This window comes from Pristiophorus japonicus, chromosome 11, assembly GCF_044704955.1.
Source record: "Pristiophorus japonicus isolate sPriJap1 chromosome 11, sPriJap1.hap1, whole genome shotgun sequence".
NCBI lineage: Eukaryota > Metazoa > Chordata > Chondrichthyes > Pristiophoridae > Pristiophorus > Pristiophorus japonicus.
In genome coordinates this window covers 147,113,067-147,132,231 of record NC_091987.1, presented here as the reverse complement: position 1 = coordinate 147,132,231, position 19,165 = coordinate 147,113,067, and the positions used below count along the sequence as shown (strand labels likewise).

At 46.7% G+C, this 19,165-nt stretch overlaps 1 protein-coding gene across 1 annotated transcript in view; it reads left to right on the top strand.

Annotated features, from left to right (window-relative positions):
• Positions 1-19,165, top strand: part of LOC139275611 (cilia- and flagella-associated protein 44) — a 292,909-nt gene that overhangs the window by 148,162 nt on the left and 125,582 nt on the right. The window contains exons 19-21 of the mRNA XM_070892782.1: positions 6,715-6,770; positions 8,022-8,184; positions 12,862-12,992. Coding sequence (XP_070748883.1) covers positions 6,715-6,770; positions 8,022-8,184; positions 12,862-12,992 — 350 coding nt within the window. The remainder of the gene's footprint in view (positions 1-6,714; positions 6,771-8,021; positions 8,185-12,861; positions 12,993-19,165) is intronic.

The window sequence follows — 19,165 nt, the reverse complement described above, 5'->3', positions numbered from 1 at the left end:
CCCTATCACTATCGCTCTCCCACTCTTTTTTTTCCTGCCCTCCTGTGCAGCAGAGCCAGCTATGGTGCCATGAATTTGGCTGCTGCTGCTCCCCCCTGATGAATCATCCTCCTCAACAGTACTCAAAGCGGTGTATCTTTTTTGCAGGGGGCTCACTGCAGGGGATCCCTGCACTACCTTCCTTGCACTGCACTGCACTCTCCCCTGAATATTGAATTCCCAACCTCGGTCACTTTACAACCACGTCTCTGTAATGGCTGTCAGATCATACACATTTATTTCTATTTGTGCCATCAACTCATCTATCTTGTTGGTGCATGCATTCCGATAAAGAGCTTTTAATTTTTTCTTATTACCATTTTTCCCTGCTTTGACGCCACTTTCTGATACACTCTCTTATTTTTTATTCTGTCCCTTATCGTTTCCTCCACTGCTACCCTGCTCTATGGCCTACTCCTTGCTCTTTGACTTTTCAAATTTGCATTCACCTGAACCCTTACCCCCCCCCCCCCCACAAGTTAGTTAGTTTAAAGCCCTCTCTACAACCCTAGTTATTCGATTCGCCAGGACACTGGTGCCAGCATGGTTGAAGTCAAGCCTGTCCCAGTGGAACAGCTCCCTCTTACCCCAATACTGGTGCCAGTGCCCCATGAATCAAAACCCATTTCTCCCACACCAGTCATTGAGCCACGTGTCATCTGTCTGATCTTATTTACCCTGTGTAAATTTGCTCGTGGCTCAGGTAGTAATCCAGAGATTATTACCTTTGTGGTTCTGTTGTTTAATTTAGTCCCTAGCTGCTCATACTCACTCAGCAGAACCTCTTTTTGTTCTATCTATGTCATTGGTACCTACGTGGACCATGAAAGTTCTTCTCCAGCCCAGAGGAGATGTCCTTAACCCTGGCACAGGCAGGCAACACAGTCTTCGGGACTCACGCTCTCGGCTGCAGAGAACAGTATCTATCCCCCTAATGATACTATCACCTACCACTACTACATTTCTTTTTACTCCCCTACCTCTTGAATGGCCCCCTGTACCACGGTGCTGTGGTCAGTTTGCTCATCCTCCCTGCAGTCCCTGCTCTCGGCCACACAGGGAGCAAGAATCTCGTACCTGTGGGACAAAAGCAAGGGCTGAGGCTCCTCCATCACTATCTCCTGGGTCCCTATACCTGCTTAGTACCTCACCCAATGTAATGTATGCACCTGTGAGTCTGCTCACAGATTTGCCCAATGGAGTGCTCTCTACGTGCGAGTCCTCCCTTTATTTATTGGGGACTTGGCCTGGAGGGTGTTGCACAGAGCAGTCGTGTGCAATAAGTTTTTAAGTCGGTTCATGGACTCCCAGGTCGTCTGCAGTCTGGAGGAGTCTGTGTTTCATGTTTATGTTGTATGTGTGAGGTTGCAGCCCCTATTCCATTATTTGAAGGGGCTGCTCCTCAAATTCTGGTTGCACTTTAGTCCCACACCCCTGATCTTTGGGCACACTGTGTGGAGGGGAGCGAGCAGGTCGGAAGGCCTCCTCGTAGGACTGCTCTTGGGCATGGCCAAGGTGGCCATCAATTGGTCCAGGCAACGAGCAGTCGAGAGGGCCGTTCAACCCGACTGCCTGCCTTCCTTCCGCGATTACATCTGAACCAGGGTGTCTCTGGAGATGGAGCACGCGGTGTCCACCGGTACGCTCGCGGCCTTCTGTGAGGTGGGTGCCGGAGGGACTGGAGTACATTATCATCCCTGGCAAACAAATTTAAATTTCATTTAAGTTTACCGTTCAAAGTCTAATTTGTTTAAGTTTGTCGGTTTTAGTGCCCCCCCTTTAATCAGGGGGTACTTGATCTATAGGTTCTACCAAAAATAGTTGTGCAGCTGTTGAGTTGGGAGTGGCTGAGCCAGTCACGTGATGTTCACAAGACTCAATAAAACCAGTTGGGTTCGGGGGATCCGCGATGAGGGAAGTGTTTGTGAGCCTGGTAGATGAACTGGTAATGTGTAGTGTGATTGTTAAACCTTTGCTAATAAGCCAACTAGTTCTTAATAGTAATGTGTTGCTATGAATTCTTAAGCAAAGAACCCATGAAGCAAATACATTACACCCAGCTTTTGTGTTTACTGGGCGTACAAGAAAATAATTTCCTTTAGCAATAGGAAAAGGCCATTAAGGCCAAAACAAAGCCTGTCCCTTTTTCATTGATAACAGACTTACTGCCCTGCTCCCATGGAAGCAGCTACCGACTACAAAATCATGGGTATTGCAAGTCAACCTCAGCAGAGCTGCTGGATTCACCAGCACCACACCACCAACTAGAGGATTCTTCAAAGAAGCACAACAATATGATACAGTGACCAACGAGATGTCATCAAGGACACCAGTGCGTCCAACCCGTCTGTTACTAATTCCTCTTGCAGTAGACGTGCGTGCTTATCCAATACCTCCACTCAAACAGGGCCAGTCCAAAGGGCTTTAGTCACAACACTTGGTTAAGTGTCACTTCGTACTAGTGCACCCTCTGTGTCACCTGAAGTTTGCAATGTGAGGAAAGATTGGTGGAATGGTGACTCAGGACATATTTCATCCAATAAATATAACATCTCCATTTCTTCTCAGTTTGTACAGACTGGGGCAATGTAGTTCCAAGTGCTCTTGTCCTTCTAAGTGATGGAGGACACGGGTTTGGGAGGTACTGTCGAAGAAGTCTTGGTGAATTACTGCAGTGCATCTTATAGATGGTCCACATTACAGATACGGTGGTGGAGGGAGCGAATGTTTAAGGTGGCGGATGTGGTGCCAATCAAATGGACTGCTTTGTCCTGGATGGCGTCGAGCTTCGAGTGTTGTTGGAGCTGCACTCATCCAGGCAAGTGCAGAGTATTCCATCACACTCCTGATGTCTGCCTTGTAGATGGTTGAAAGACTTTGGAGAATCTGGAGGTGAGGCACTCGCCACAGAATACCCAGCCTCTGACCTGATCTTGTAGCCACAGTATTTATGTAGTTGGTCCAGTTAAGTTTCTGGTCAGTGGTAACCCCCAGGATGTTGATGATGGGAGATTTGATGATTGCGATGCCATTGAATGTCAAGGGGAGGTAGTTAGACTTTCTTTTGTTGGAGATGGTCATGGCCTGGCACTTATTTGGCACGAATGTTACTTGCCATTTATCAGCCTAAGTCTGAATGTTGTCAAGGTCTTGCTGCATGTGAGCATGGACTGCTTCATTATCTGAGGAGTTGCGAATGAAACTGAACACTATGCAATCATCAAACATCCCCACATCTGACCATATGATGGAGGGAAGGTCATTGATGAAGCAGCTGAAGATAGTTGGACCGAGGACACTGCCCTGAGGAACTCCTGCAGCGATATCCTGGGACTGAGATGATTGGTCTCCAACAACCACAACCAACTTCCTTTGTGCTAGGCATGACTCCAGCCAGTGGAGAATTTTCCATTGACTTCAATTTTACTAGCGCTCCTTGGTGTCACACTCGGCCAAATGCTGCCTTGATGTCGAGGGCAGTCACTCTCACCTCACCTCTGGAATTCAGCTCTTTTGTCCATGTTTGGACTAAGGCTGTAATGAGATCTGGAGCCGAGTGGTCCTGGTGAAACCCAAACTGAGCATTGGTGAGCAGGTTATTGGTGAGTAAGTGCCGCTTGGTAACTCTGTCAACGACACCCTCCATCACTTTGCTGATGATTGAGAGTAGACTGATGGGGCGGTAAATGGCTGGATTGAATTTGCCCTGCTTTTTGTGGACAAGACATACCGGGTCAATTTTCCACTTTGTCAGGTAGATGCCAGTGTTGTAGTTGTACTACGTTAATGCTCCTGTGAAGCACCTTGGGATGACTTACTACGTTAAAGGCGCTATAAATATATATATGCAAGTTGTTGCTGAAACTACTAAAGCTCCTGACATTTAACATTCAGTGATGGAAGGTATTCTCGATCACAAGGGGTGGACCATTGGGCCCAACACATCAATGCCTTTTTATTCGGTCACCCCAGCTGTCCGTCTTCTCAGCAGACCCCCAGTTGGCATCACAGTCGACTCTTCGGCAGAGTGTTGTGGTATTTGAGATTTGAGCACATAATCTAGGCTGATACCTCTTTAAGAGAAAGGCCAAAGTTCCGTTAGGCTTTTTGAGCATTTTCTATATCTGCACTAGGTATCGGTGATTTGTGTATGTGCACTCCCAAAAACCTTTGCTCCTCTTGGTCCATAGCTCCTAGTGTCTGACCATTGAGAAATATTTTCGATTTATCTTTCTTGGATCCAAAGTGGATGACCTCACATTGAACTCTATCTGTCACTGTTTTGCCCACTCACTGGGGGGAATGTTAATCCAAACTCACAGGTGGGTTGGGCGGGAATTTAAAGTCTTAATCCCGACCCCAACCCGCCCACCTCCGGCTTTAACTGAGGCGTGACGGATGGGCGGGCAGCCAATCCACTCCCAGGAGCAGGTTGCCAATTAAATATTATAATGAGGCTGGCTGGTATGTCTCCGATTTAACTGGCATTTTAAATTTAGCTGTAGTTGTCGGGTTATACAGGCCTTGTGAAACCCGGCAGCCATGGTAAGGCGAGGACTGCTAGATCCAGGAGGTCAGTGTTTTTACACTTGCTTCCTGGATTCGACATCCCTGCCTAACCTACAGTCGGGGACCTCCAACCCCTGCCATGCTCCTCTGCCCCCTCCCCCCCGATACTCCCCCCGTCCTGCCTCCCCTCCCCTCTCCCCCACATGCTTCTCCGGCCCACCGATTGGTCCCGATGACCCCTACCCCCCCCCAAGTCCTCCGATCAGCTGCTCCGGTCCCCCAATCGGTCCCGGCCCCCCACCCCCCTGTTCCCCTGGCTCCAGATCAGTCCAGACTCCCCACCCCCCCCCCCCCGCTACTCCGGCTCCCATGTGATCATTCCCTCCTCCTCTGCAGCCCAGTGCCGCAGGCCTACCCGTCCTCAACCATCCAGCCTTTCAAATTCAGCAGGGCCTGCAGTAAAGCCATTTTCCTAGGTTCCCGTTCCCGATCACTTCCGAGCCCCACACCCAGTCCAAACACTCCTCCCGATTAAAATGCAGACCACTTAATCTGTTGATGTCCCTTTGTAACTTCCTGCTCCCATCTGCACAACTCACTGTGTTTCCTAATTTAGTGTCATCCGCAAACTTCAATATACAATTCGCACCTCCTTCATTCAAGTCACTGATATATATGGTGTAAAGCTGAGACTCCAATACTGATCCCTGAAGAATGCCACTTATCATATCCCATCTGTTATTTATGCAGACTATAGATATACTCTCTGTGTAGTCACTGTATAGTTGCATAAGATGGAGACTTGTTACCTGATGTACTTTCAATAAGGTTTACACTGTGTATTTACTATGCTGGCACCACTAGAGGGTGCAACTGGTGGAGACCAGGGTTTCCTGCCCCTGTGGCAGAGGCTGACCACCAGAGGGCACTGCGGTGGGAGACCTGAGGGTCATCTGCATAAGTGTGCAGGGCCCAGTATAAAAGGCTGCCCACTATGCTTGTGCCTCACTCTAGAGTTACGAATAAAGGACCAAGGTCACTACAGTTTGAGTACAACACATTGCCTCGTGGAGTCATTCATAAATGCATTACAGACATAATACCAGTAATCAGAGTACACTCTTATTTATCCCCACTCTCTGGGGTACCGGGGACACGCTCGACCGGGCCAGCTTCCCGGCATCCAAAAGGGAGTGCCAGGCTGCATGCTGGCGGCTCGGTCGAGCCGAGGGCCATCATTGTCAGGCCGACCGAAGAGTCGGCAGACAAAATAAAATGGCGGCTCGGGGCGCCCATGCCCTCCCCTTTAAGGGGTGCCCCGGCAATTTCAGCGCCCCGTGAAGTTAGCGCTGACATCGGCCGGCGCCAGCCTCGCAACCCGCAGTCCATGAAAGGGTCAGCGTGCACGGCGATGACGTCATCGACAGGCATGCACAGGCCTGGGGTGCTAATTGCGGGGCGCAGCGCTACTAGCAAATCGGCCCGAAAATCTCAACAGCAATTTTGCCCGAGGCGTTACGACCGCCCGTCCCCGGGCGAAAAGGGCATTGCAGAGGCACTAACAGGGCACAAAAAAGGGGCAATTTCGGCCCCTCTGTCTTCTACCTCCCAACCAATTTCCAACCCAAGTCAAAATCCTACCTTCAACTCTGCTCTCATGTTTGCTAATAATCTCTTGTGCGCGGACCCTTATCAAATACCTTTTGGAAGTCCATATATGATTTGTTACCCATTTCTAGCCTGTTACTAAGTGTGCACACACACAGCACACTCTCACATCTATCACACATGCGCACACACACATTTCATACTTACCCGTGCACACACAACCTGTTATATATGTAAACATTGTAACTGTGTAAGACTTGCCACCAGAGGGCGCAACTGTTGGAGGCCCAAGGGTCACCTGCACACCTCGTGCAAAGGGTATAAAAGGTTGTCGCCATGCTGCTTAGGCACTCTGGAGTTATATTAAAGAGCTTAAGGTCATATCAGTTTTAGCTCACAGTACTCCATCTTGTGGAGTCCTTCCATACTTAACACAACCGAGCACACTCACAGACTTTCACACACACAAACACATCAACATAATTTGTTACAACTTGTTAAACTGCACACTATCCAGCAGTCAGAAAAATGCTCCGATGTATTTATTTTTTCCAACAGGAAGATCTTGCAAAAGATAAAATAGCCGATGATATTGATGACCCACATGCCTACAGGTATGTTCGTATTTAGAAAATGTAAAGATTAAACCATAATATTGCTGATATAGATGTGAAGATGAATAGAGGTGACTAAAGAAACATACTTAAACCTGAATTTGTTAGTGCAAAATATTCAACCTCTCCGTCTGGGCCCCAGGAATTTAATGGCAACCAATGTTCCCTCTGTTTGGGTGCACAGCCCCTTTAACAGCTCCACAACCCAATCAAAGATGCTACCTGACCTCCCTTATTTCAATTACTGCGAGCGTTACTTTACGCCCACATTTATTCAAATCAGGCATAAATGTTAGAAGTATTCGGGTTAAATTCCATTCATCGTGTGTCTGTCCAATTGCAATAATTGATCTAAACCATCTCTCAGATGAGACGATAAACCGAGGCTCCATCTGCCCTCTTGGGTAGACATGAAAGATCCCATGGCCATGTTCAAAGAAGAGCAGGGAAGTTCGCCTCGGTGTTCTAGCCAATATTTATCCCTCCACCAACATTATCACCTTGCTGTTTGTGGGAGCTTGCTGTGTGCAATCTGGCTGCTGCGCTTCCCTACATTACAACAGTGACTGCACTTCAAAAGTACTTCAGTGGCAGGAAAGCCTTTTGGGACAAAATGAGATCATGAAAGGACCTATAAAAATGCAAGCTCACTCTTCCTTAAATCCTCCAATAGTCTTAGAGTACTGTGGTTCTTCTGCATTCCCTATCTCAACTATATGTGCAAGAAAGATGTAGAACTACATCACAAACTGGATGACTGGGTGCACTGGATGAAATGATTTTTTTTACAGGTCCGGTTCCTCCTTACTCTATTGTAGACTGCGCCCAAATGCCTGATTGGGAGTCCCAGGAAATTATGCAGTGTATTCTGCGGCGAGTGCCTCACTACCTGACTCCCCAAAGCCTTTCCACCATCTACAAGGCAGACATCAGGAGTGTGATGGAATACTCTTCACTTGCCTGGAAGAGTGCAGTTCCAACAACACTGAGTGTTTCTCTGAATTTTGTCAGTCTCCCTGCAAACTGGCAGGAGCCTGGCCTCTGCTTGCTGATACCTCAGTGCTTTGGCTGAATGCGTGAGCTTGGCGGGATTGATGATCGAGCGAACACCCACTGGCACAACACTGGCCAATCAGCACCAAGCAGACATTCACCAGTCACCGTTTGTCTTCGTCTGTTTTTTGTGTATGTTTTGAAGTGAATAGCTACTACATTTGATCACTTATCTTTTTAATTCTGCATCATATTTAGCCTTGAGACTGCTAAACAGAAGGCAGAGATGGACCTAATAATGAAGCTGGCAGAGGAAAAGAAGGCCAAGAAAAGAATTCAGCTAGATGAGCTACGAGACGAGTTTAAGGAACTTCAGAGAAAAAACTGGAAACTTCCTGAGCACGTCCAGCTCAAGAAAAAGGTAGGTTTTAATAATTTATTATTTAACCATTGATTGACCAATCACACAGCCAGCTGGATTTAATAGTTTATTATTTAATGCAACATTTATTGTTCTAACTTCACTGTATAATAGAACTAACTTTGCTGCTGGGCACAGTGGAGGAAAAGTGGGAACATAGCTGAGTGTAACATCATAGAATCATAGAAATTTACAGCACGGAAGGAGACCATTTCGGCAAATCGTGTCCATGCCGGAAAACAAAAAGCTATCCAGCCTAATCCCACTTTCCATCTCTTGGTCCGTAGCCCTGTAGGTTATGGCACTTCATAAAAACATAAGAAACAGGAGCAGGAGTAGGCCATTTGGCCCCTCGACCCTGCTCCGCCATTTAGTAAGGTCATGGCTGATCTGATCAGGCGCACATCCAAGTACTTTTTAAATGTGGTGAAGGTTTCTGCCTCTACCACCCTTTCAGGCAGTGAGTTCCAGACCCCCACCACCCTCTGGGTGAAGAAATATTCCCTCAAATCCCCTCTAAACCTTCTACCAATTACTTTAAACCTATGCCTGCTGGTTATTGACCCCTCTGCTAAGGGAAATAGGTCTGTCCTATCCACTCTATCTCGGCCCTTCATAATTTTATGCACTTCAATAAGGTCACCCCTCAGCCTCCTCTTTTCCAAAGAAAACAAACCCAGCCTATCCAATTTTTCCTCATAGCTAAAATTCTCCAGTTCATGGCAACATCCTCGTAAATCTCCTCTGTATCCTCTCTAGTGCAATTACATTCTTCCTGTAATGTGGTGACCAGAACTAGTGCTACATTTTAGAAATGTGCTCATCGGGTCAGTCTGGAAGAGAGCACCAATTTACTGAGCCCCGTGATGGGAATTGGGCATGGCCAATCAGCACATGGCATTCACACCCATTGGAGCACACCCAGTAACCCCAGGAAGCGGCAGATGCAGTTTTGACTCGCTGTATACTTCTGGCCCACATTCACTACCTGCGCAATCGTTTATCTGCTGAGTCGAGAGCGAGAGGTGCCTTCCTTGTTTTGAAATAGTTCAGATCCAGCTTCGTTTACAGTCACTATCGCCGTGGCAGTCTTGTGCCGATTTGCCCAATCTCTGAAACCAGAAAGAAGTAGGACCCTCAGGATGGAAATATTGCAACATTGCTGCAGCAATTAGATCACAGGAGAGCGCACAATAGTGAGACTAGAATTAGACAGGGCTGGGAAGTTAATATTTCAAGTTAATAGCATTTTCAGGAAAGATTGGAAGCAATAAAGGTAGTTGGTGGCAGTGTTGGTAAAGGATTCGATCGCCACATTAGTACACAATCACGTTCTAGGAACATAGGAACAGGAGTAGGCCATTCAGCCCCTCGAGCCGGTTCCGCAATTCAAAGAGATCATGGCTGATCTGCGACCTAACTCCATATATCCGTCTTTGTTCCATATCCCTTATTACATTTGGTTAACAAAAAGCTATCAATCTCAGATTTAAAATTAAGAATTGATCTAGCATCAATTGCATTTGTGGAAGAGAGTTCCAAATTTCTACCACCCTTTGTGATTTTCTTAATTTCACTCCTGAAAGGTCTGGCTCTAACTTTTAGACGATGCCACCTAGTCCTAGAATCCCCAACCAGTGGAAATAGAGTAGATACAGAGATACTATCTGTTCCCCTTAATACCTTGAAAACTTCAGATCACCCCTTATTCTTCTAAATTCGAGGGAATACTATCCAAATTTGTGTAATCTCTCCTCGTAACTTAACCCTTGAAGTCCAGCTATCATTCTGTTAAACCTATGTTGCACTCCCTCCAAGGCCAATAAATCCTTCCTCCGGTGTGATGCCCAGACTGCTCTCAGTGCTCCAGGTGTGGCCTAAGCAAGGTTTTGTATAGCTGCAGTATAATTTCTACCCCCTTGTATTCTAGTCCTCTAGATATAAAGGCCAGCATTCTATTAGCCTTTTTGATTATTTTCTGTACCTGTTCATGACATTTTAATGATCTATGTACCTGGATCCCCAAGTCTCTTTGGACCTCCACTGTTTTTAGCTGTTCACCATTTAGAAAGTACCCTGTTCTATCCTTTTTAGGTCCAAAGTGGATGACCACACATTTGCCTACATTGAAATCCATTTGGCATAGTTTTGCCCATTCACTTAATTTGTCAATATCGCTTTGTAATTTTATGTTTTCATCTATACTGCCTACAATGCCGCCTATCTATGTGTCATCAGCAAATTTGGATATGACTTTCTATGTCATCATCTAAGTTACTAAATACTGTGAGCAGTTGAGGCCCCAACACAGATCCCCGCAGGACGCCACTAGTCACCTGCCAATTAGAGTCATCATAGGCAGTCCCTCGGAATCGAGGAAGACTTGCTTCCACTCTTAACATGAGTTCTTAGGTGGCTGAACAGTCCAGTATGAGAACCACAGTCCCTGTCACGGGTGGGACAGATAGTTGTTGAGGGTAAGGGTGGATGGGACTGGTTTGCTGCACGCTCTTTCTGCTGCCTACGCTTGAATTCTGCATGCTCTCGGCGATGAAACTCGGAAGTGCTCAGCGCCCTCCCGGATGCACTTCCTCCACCTAGGGCAGTCTTTGGCCAGGAACTCCCAGGTGTCAGTGGGGATGTTGCACTTTATCAAGGAGGCTTTGAGGGTGTCCTTGTAACGTTTCCTCTGCCCACCTTTGGCTCGTTTGCCGTGAAGGAGTTCCGAGTAGAACGCTTGCTTTGGGAGTCTTGTGTCTGGCATGCGAACAACCCAGCGGAGCTGATCAAGTGTGGTCAGTGCTTCAATGCTGGGGATGTTGGCCTGGTCGAGGACGCTAATGTTGGTGCGTCTGTCCTCCCAGGGGATTTCTAGGATCTTGCTCCTTGAGGTGTCTACTGTACATGGTCCATGTCTCTGAACCATACAGAAGGGGCGGGTATTACTACAGCCCTGTAACCCATGAGCAAAATGGCAGTTTTGAGGGCCTCGTCTTCAAACACTCTCTTTCTCAGGTGTCTGCTCTTGTTGATAAGAGGCCTACCCATTATCCCTCTGCCTCTTGCCGCTTAGCCAATTTCCTAACCAGGTCAGTAATTTTCCCTCAATTCCTTAGATAACAGTCTCTAATGTGGGAATTTATCAAATGCCTCAATGAAGTCCATTTAAATAACATCCAGAGAAGTCCCCTATCCACTAATTTAATCATTTCCTCAAAAAATTCAATCATGTTTGTCAGGCATAAGCTACTTTTCACAAATCCATGCTGGCTCTCTCTGATCAACTGAACATTTTCGAGGCGTTCAGTCACCCTATCTATAATTATAGACTCTAGCAATTTCTCGACAACAGATGTTAGGCTAACTGGTCTATAATTCCCTGGTTTTCCTCTCTCGCCCATTCTTAAATAGCGGAGTGACATGCACAATTTTCCAATCAAGAGAACTTTGAAAGTTTATCGTTAGGGCATCTGCAATGTGCTCACCTACTCCCTTTAAACCCCTTGAATGGAAACCATCTGTTCCTGGGGATTGATCATCTTTAGTACCATTATTTTCTTCATTACTGTTCATTTGCTCACATTAATTTTATTGAGTCTCTGTCCCTGATCGAATATTAGTTTCCTTAGGATTTCTGGCATACTATCCTCTTCCTATACTGTAAATACTGAGGCCAAGTAATTAGTCAACATGTTGCCATTTCCTTATTATCATTGATAATATCACTACTTTCAGTTATAATGGGCCAACATTGTTGCTGCCTACCCTCTTTTTCCTAATATAAATAAAAAATGTCTTTGTGCTGATTTTGATATCCTTTGCAAGTTTCTTTTCATACTCCCTTTTTGTAGCTCTTACTGTCTGTTTTGTAAACCTTTGCTGTCCTTTGTATCTTTCCCATTCGCCAGGATCTGCGCTATTTTTTGCATTTTAGTGTGATGCTGTCCTTTACCTCTTTAGTCGTCCATGCCTGTTTTCTTTGGCAAGTAGAGCTTTTGCCCCTCAGGGGTATAAACTGGTTCTGTATCACATTGAATTATTTTTTGAACACATCCCACTGATCGTCTGTCGATTTACCCATTAACAGATTTGCCCAGTTTACTGCGACTGTCTCTGTCTCATCCCGTTGAAGTCGGCCCTACCCAAATCTAGAATCTTAGCTATTTTGCGATTCTCCCTTTCAAACGCTACATTGAACTCGATCATGTTCTGATCGTTATTGGATAAATGCTCACGCAGTTAGGCTGTTAACTAAAGTGGGCTGCATTAAGGACTGCTGCAATTCAAGGAGGCGGCCCACTAGCACTTATTCAGGGCAACAAGAGTTTGAAGTAAATGCAGCCTCACCAGCATTGCACCCATTCCAAGTACAAATAATAAAATGAAATACTTGACCAGTTAATCTGTTATTTACTGATGGATGTGTGATGGAATGGGGCACCCTGCTCTTCCCCCAAGAATGCCATGGGATCTTGCACATCCACTGGAACAGACATACATCTCATTGAAAAGTACTTTCACTGAACCAAGGCTTGCACTCAGTACCTACTAATAGTGCTCCTGTGTTGTGTCCTGGAGCCATTTAGTTTATGTCTCCATTTTTATTTCCCTTCTTCAATTTCATTACCTTACATTTGTCACATATATTTTGTCATTTTCCATGCTTGCTTTTCTTAGGATTTTGAGCTGAATCGCAAGATTCGAGAACGGATTGAGAGACAAATATCTGATCGGATTGAGTTAGTTTATAAAGAAATGGCATGGCAGCAGGAAAAGTATCGAATTGGCCTCCAAAAGCTCCAAGTCAGGTAAAGTGTTGAATGTGAGCATTAGTTTCCAAATCTTTGTAATGCTATCATTTATCAATCAATATGTGAACATGTTCGAATTATAAGTGGGATCATGAGAAAGATTTAGTGTCCATGAACAGGATTCACTAAAAGCTAGTGGATAGGTGCAAAAAGAAATTAAAAGGGCTAATGGAATATTGGCCTACATCTCAAGGGGGCTGGAATACAAAGGAGTGGGTGGAATTTGTTACAGATATACATAGCTCTGGGTCAACCCCATCTGGAGTACTGTGTTCAGTTGCAGACACTGCACCTCAAGAAGGAAATACTGCTGTATAAATACAAGTTATTGTTGTTGTATTCGTCTTGGAGGGGAGTGCAACGCAGATACAACAGAATGATACATGGGGGTTAAAAGTGTTTGTTTATGAGGATTGGTTTCATAGATTAGGCTTGTATTCCCTTGAGTATAGAAGATAGGGTGATCTAAAATAAATGCACACGAGGCCCATGCTTGAGAGAAGGTCAGTCTGTGACCTGTCCTTTATTCCTTAGCACTCAAGTGATGAAGATGGGTGGAGCTTCCCCTTTTATACCTGAAGGTCCAGGTTAGGAATGTCTCCCACCTAGTGGTCATTGTTCTCACAGTGTACAACTTAGGTCAGTTTATACATGGGTTACATTGCTGGTTGAATACATGACAATAACCTTAGAGCCAGTTTAAGAGTGATGTCAGGAAGTGCTTCTTCACACAAAGCGTATTAGAAAACTGGAACCCTTTCCCCCATAAAGCTGTTGAGGCTGGGAGATAATTGAAAATGTCAAAAATGAGGTTGATAGCTTTTTGTTAGGTAAGGGTATTAAAGATTACAGAAGCACGGCAGGTAGATGGAGTTAAGATACAGATCAGCCGTGATCAAATTAAATGATGGAACAAGGGACTGAATGGTCACCTCCTGTTGCTATGATCCTAACTCATTTTTCCTGGCTTCAGCATAAGGTGGGTTGGTCATTCCTTGTTAGGACATGTCATACCAACATAGCCAGGTTCCACAACCAACAGTATTAATGTCCACAGTTCTGTCCAATGATAGTCTAAGTATGGTCAAGGGGCACAATGTTTTATAACAACAGTGTAACAGTCACAGTATTGCAGTGTAACAATCAGTATTACAGTGTAACAACCAGTATAACAGTCACAGTATTACAGTGTCACAATCAGTATAACAGTCACAGTATAACAGTGTAACAATCAGTATAACAGTCACAGTATAACAGTGTAACAATCAGTATAATAACAGTATAACAGTCACAGTTTTACAGTGTAACAACCAGTATAACAGTCACAGTTTTACAGTGTAACAACCAGTATAAAAGTCACAGTATTACAGTGTAACAATCAGTATAATAACAGTATAAGTGTCCCAGTATAACAGTGTAACAATCAATCAGTATAACAGTCACAGTATAACAGTGTAACAACCAGTATAACAGTGTAACAACCAGTATAACAGTCACAGTTTTACAGTGTAACAACCAGTATAAAAGTCACAGTATTACAGTGTCACAATCAGTATAACAGTCACAGTATAACAGTGTAACAATCAATCAGTATAACAGTGTAACAATCAGTATAACAGTCACAGTATTAAAGTGTAACAATCAGTATAAAAGTCACAGTATTACAGTACAACAATCAGTATAAAAGTCACAGTATTACAGTGTCACAATCAGTATAACAGCCACAGTATTACAGTGTCACAATCAGTATAACAGTCACAGTATAACAGTGTCACAATCAGTGTAACAATCAGTATAACAGTCACAATATAACAGTGTAATAATCAGTCTAACAGTCACAGTTTACAGTGTAACAACCAGTATAACAATGTAACAACCAGTATAACCGTCACAGTATTACAATGTAACAACCAGTATAACCGTCACAGTATTACAGTGTAATAATCAGTATAAAAGTCACAGTATTACAGTTTACAATCAGTATATAAGTCACAGTATTACAGTATAACAATCAGTATAACAGTCACAATATTACAGTGTAACAACTAGTATAACGGTCACAGTGTAACAGTGTAAGTTTCTCAGTATTACAGTGTAACAATCAGTATAACAGTCACAGTATAACAGTGTAACAACCAGTATAACCGTCACAGTATAACAGTGTAACAACCAGTATAACCATCACAGTATAACAGTGTAACAACCAGTATAACAGTCACAGTATTACAGTGTGATAATCAATATAACAGTCACAGTATTACAGTATAACACTGAGTATAACAGTCACAGTATAACAGTGTAAGTTTCTCAGTATTACAGTGTAACAATCAGTATAACACACTGTTATACTGTGACTGCTATACTGATTGTTACACTGTAATACTGGTTGTTACACTGTTATACTGTGACTGTTATACTGATTATTACACTGTAACAGTCACAGTATTACAGTGTAACAATCAGTATAACAGTCACAGTATTACAGTGTAACGATCAGTATTAGTCACAGTGTCACAATCACAGTATTGTAGTGTAACAAACAGTACAGAATATAAATATTAGGAGCAGATGTAGGCCCTAAGGCCCCTCGGGCCTACTCTGCCATTCAATAAGATCATGGCTGATCATTGACCTCAACTCCACATTCCCGCCCGATCTCCATACCCTTTGATTCTCCTAGACTCCAAAAATCTATCTATCTTAGCCTTGAATACATTCAGCGACTCAGCAGCCACAGCCCTCTGGGGAAGAGAATTCTGAAGATTTACTACCCTCTGAGTGAAGAAATTCCTCCAGATCTCTGTCTTAAATAGCCTACCCCTTATCCTGAGACTGTGCTTCCTAGTTCTAGACATTCCAGCGAGGGAAAATAACCTCTCGCATCTACCCTGTCAATCCCCTTCAGAATCTTGTATGTTTCTGTGGTGTATGTAGCACACAAATTACTGATTCTACACGGTCTGGTGTTGATCTAACTGCTATGACCTTAGTCCTTTATTGAACAGCTCCAGAGTGCTCCACAGGTGTGGTGGGCAGCCTTTTATACTGCCTTGTTCAGGTACTTTCAGGTCTCCCACCACAGTGCCCTCTGAGGTGCACCATTGTACTTATCATACATTTAATGTACCAGAGCAATACACAACATCACTGCCCCCCCCAGTTCAAAAAGCCGTTGCTTGAATCCCCTAAATCGAAAAACGCATTAGCCCATTGGTAATGTTGGTCACGGATCCACATCCCTGAATATAAACACAGTGACCATTCAGCATTGAAATATTAACTCTTGTCGTAATTCGCAATTCATGTCCATTATTTTAAACACAGTGACCACCCAGCATTAAAATATTATTTCTTGTCATAAATCCATCATCCTACATTCACATAGCACACTTAGACACGCTCTGGCCTTATAAAAGTCCAAAAGTCTTTATGTGGGGACCGCAGTGGTGTGAGGCCCTTTTAAGACTCCCGGGAGCATTTCCCTTTTAAGACGCCATCTTGTGGCTCCCACAAGGCTTCTGTTGGGCGCCGCCATCTTGGGTGTTCTGCTGGCCTAGAAATAAGAAGAGGAGACAAGGAAGGGGGAAAGGTTTCAGGTGCCCGATGCCAGAATCAGTTAACTCCAGGTCACCTGTTGTACAGCCAACTGTGGTACAAAGTTCTCTCCATTTGTCCAAGATCGTCTACCTCTGGCACTGTTGGAAATACTGCCTCATTCTCAGCCTCCTCTGCATGTTGTTCCGCCTCTCGATGCTGGCGCTCTCAAACTCGGCGCAGCGTTTCATTAATAGAATGAGGAACAAAGACATCAGCGGCAGCGCCAGTTTGCTTGCTGCCGCGCCCGCAGCCTCCGCTCCCGCCGTGGCCGCCACCATCGCGGCTGCTGCCGCCGCCTGACAGTTCCGCTGCGTGGGTCCGCTGGCCATCGATGGGCCTCCCGCTTCTCGCCCGCAGCATCCCGCCAGTCCACACCCCAGCGATGGGCCCGCAACTGTAACTTTGAGCCCAAGTTTCGGGCCGCGCCTAGAGCGGCGCAGCCCCGACCTGGATGCCCGTTTTTCGCGCCACAAAGTGCGCCTAAAAAAAACTTACAGATTCTCCGGCTCCCTGCTGGCCCTCGGCGCGGCGCAGCACGTGTTGTAGGGGGCGGAGCTAGGTCTCTGCGCTGAAAACAGTGCCGGGACCTCTGCACATGCGCGCTACAGTGGGCGCGCATGTGCAGTAGCTCCAGGCGCCCATAACTGTGTGGGAGGGGCCCAAAGCACGCAGCCCCTAGCCCTGGCCGAATGGCCTCACTGGGGCTGCGTGCATAAGGCTGCCTCCCACGCCCAGCTCCTGCTTCCTCCCGACTCGACTCCCGCTTCCCCCCCCCCCCCCCCCCAGCCCTCCACCGACCTGACCCCCCGGACTGGACGTGACCTGCGCTCCCCCCCCGACCCGACCCGCGCTCCCGACTCCGGACCCGACCCGACCCAACGCCACCTACCTGTAAATCTGGTGCTGGGGACGGGCCCTGCCCGAAGTCTTGGGCCCGGCCGCCGGGCCCGGCCCGTTCAGCTTCCCACCCCCCCACCATTCAGCCTCCCTGCCCCCCCCCCCCCACCATTCAGCCTCCTCCCCCCCCCCCCACAATTCCGCCTCCTCCCCCCCCCCACCATTCAGCCTCCTGCCCCCCCGTTCAGTCTCCCCCCCCCACCCCGTTCAGCCTCCCCCCCACCCCGTTCAGCCTCCCCCCTTTTCCTTCCCCCCTCCCCCTTTCCCCTTCTCCTTTCCCCTTCTCCTCCTCCCCTTCCCCTTTCCCCTTCTCCTTTCCCCTTCTCCTCCTCCCCTTCCCCTTTTCCTCCTCCCCCCTTCCCCTTCTCCCCCTCTCCCCCCTTCCCTTTCCCCCTCTTCTCCCCCTTCTCCCCTTCTCCCCTTCTCCCCTTCTCCCCCCTTCTCCCCTTTTCTCCCCTTCTCCCCTTTTTCCCCCTTCTCCCCTTCTCCCCCCTAGCCCCTTCTCCCCCCTAGCCCCTTCTCCCCCTCCCCCCTTCTCCCCCCTAGCCCCTTCTCCCCCCTAGCCCCTTCTCCCCCCTAGCCCCTTCTCCCCCCTAGCCCCTTCTCCCCCCTAGCCCCTTCTCCCCCTCCCCACTTCTCCCCCTCCCCCCTTCTCCCCCCTAGCCCCTTCTCCCCCCTAGCCCCTTCTCCCCCCTAGCCCCTTCTCCCCCCTAGCCCCTTCTCCCCCCTAGCCCCTTCTCCCCCCTAGCCCCTTCTCCCCCTCCGCCTCTTCTCCCCCTCCCCCCTTCTCCCCCTCCCCCTTCTCCTTCTCCCCCTTCTCCTTCTCCCCCTCCCCCCCTTCTCCTTCTCCCCCTCCCCCCTTCTCCTTCTCCCCCTCCCCCCCCTTCTCCTTCTCCCCTTCCCCCCTTCCCCTTCCCCCCTTCTCCTTCTCCCCCCTTCCCCTTCTCCCCCTTCCCCTTCTCCCCCCTTCCCCTTCTCCCCCCATTCCCCTTCTCCTCCTCCCCCCCCTTCCCCGATCCATCCCCCTTCCCTCCCTCCCCCTCTGCCTCCCTCCCCTCCCCCTGCCCCCCCTCCCCCTCCCCTCACTGTCAGAAACACAGACACTGACAGACAGAGTGTGAGAGACACAGACAGACAGATAGAGAGATAGAGACACTGACAGAGACACACTGGGGGGGGGGGGGGGGGGGTGCATCCCAGCACGCTATTGGAGGGCTCCCGGTGCTGCAGTCGATAAGTAGAAAATGTTTTATTTATTGATTTAAAAAATTTTTTATTTCTTATTAATTTTTTTTGATTGATTTATTGGTTGATTTATTGATGTTTTTATCATTTATTATTGATGATGGCTCTTTATTTGTAAAACTGAAGTGTTTAATGTTGTAAACTTCCCTTTAAACCCCCCCCCCCACCCCCCCATTCCCTACGCCTGATTTGTAACCTACGCCTGATTTTCTAAAATGTCGACAAGGTTTTTTCGAGCGTACAAAAATCTTCACTTACTCCATTCTAAGTTAGTTTGGAGTAAGTTTTCACTGCCGAAACTTTGAAAACAGGCATAAGTGGTCGGACACGCCCCCTTTTGAAAAATAAATTCTGTTCCAAAGTGAAACTGTTCTAACTGACTAGAACTGGAGCAAACTAAATGCCGAGAATTTGAATTTCTGAGATATTCC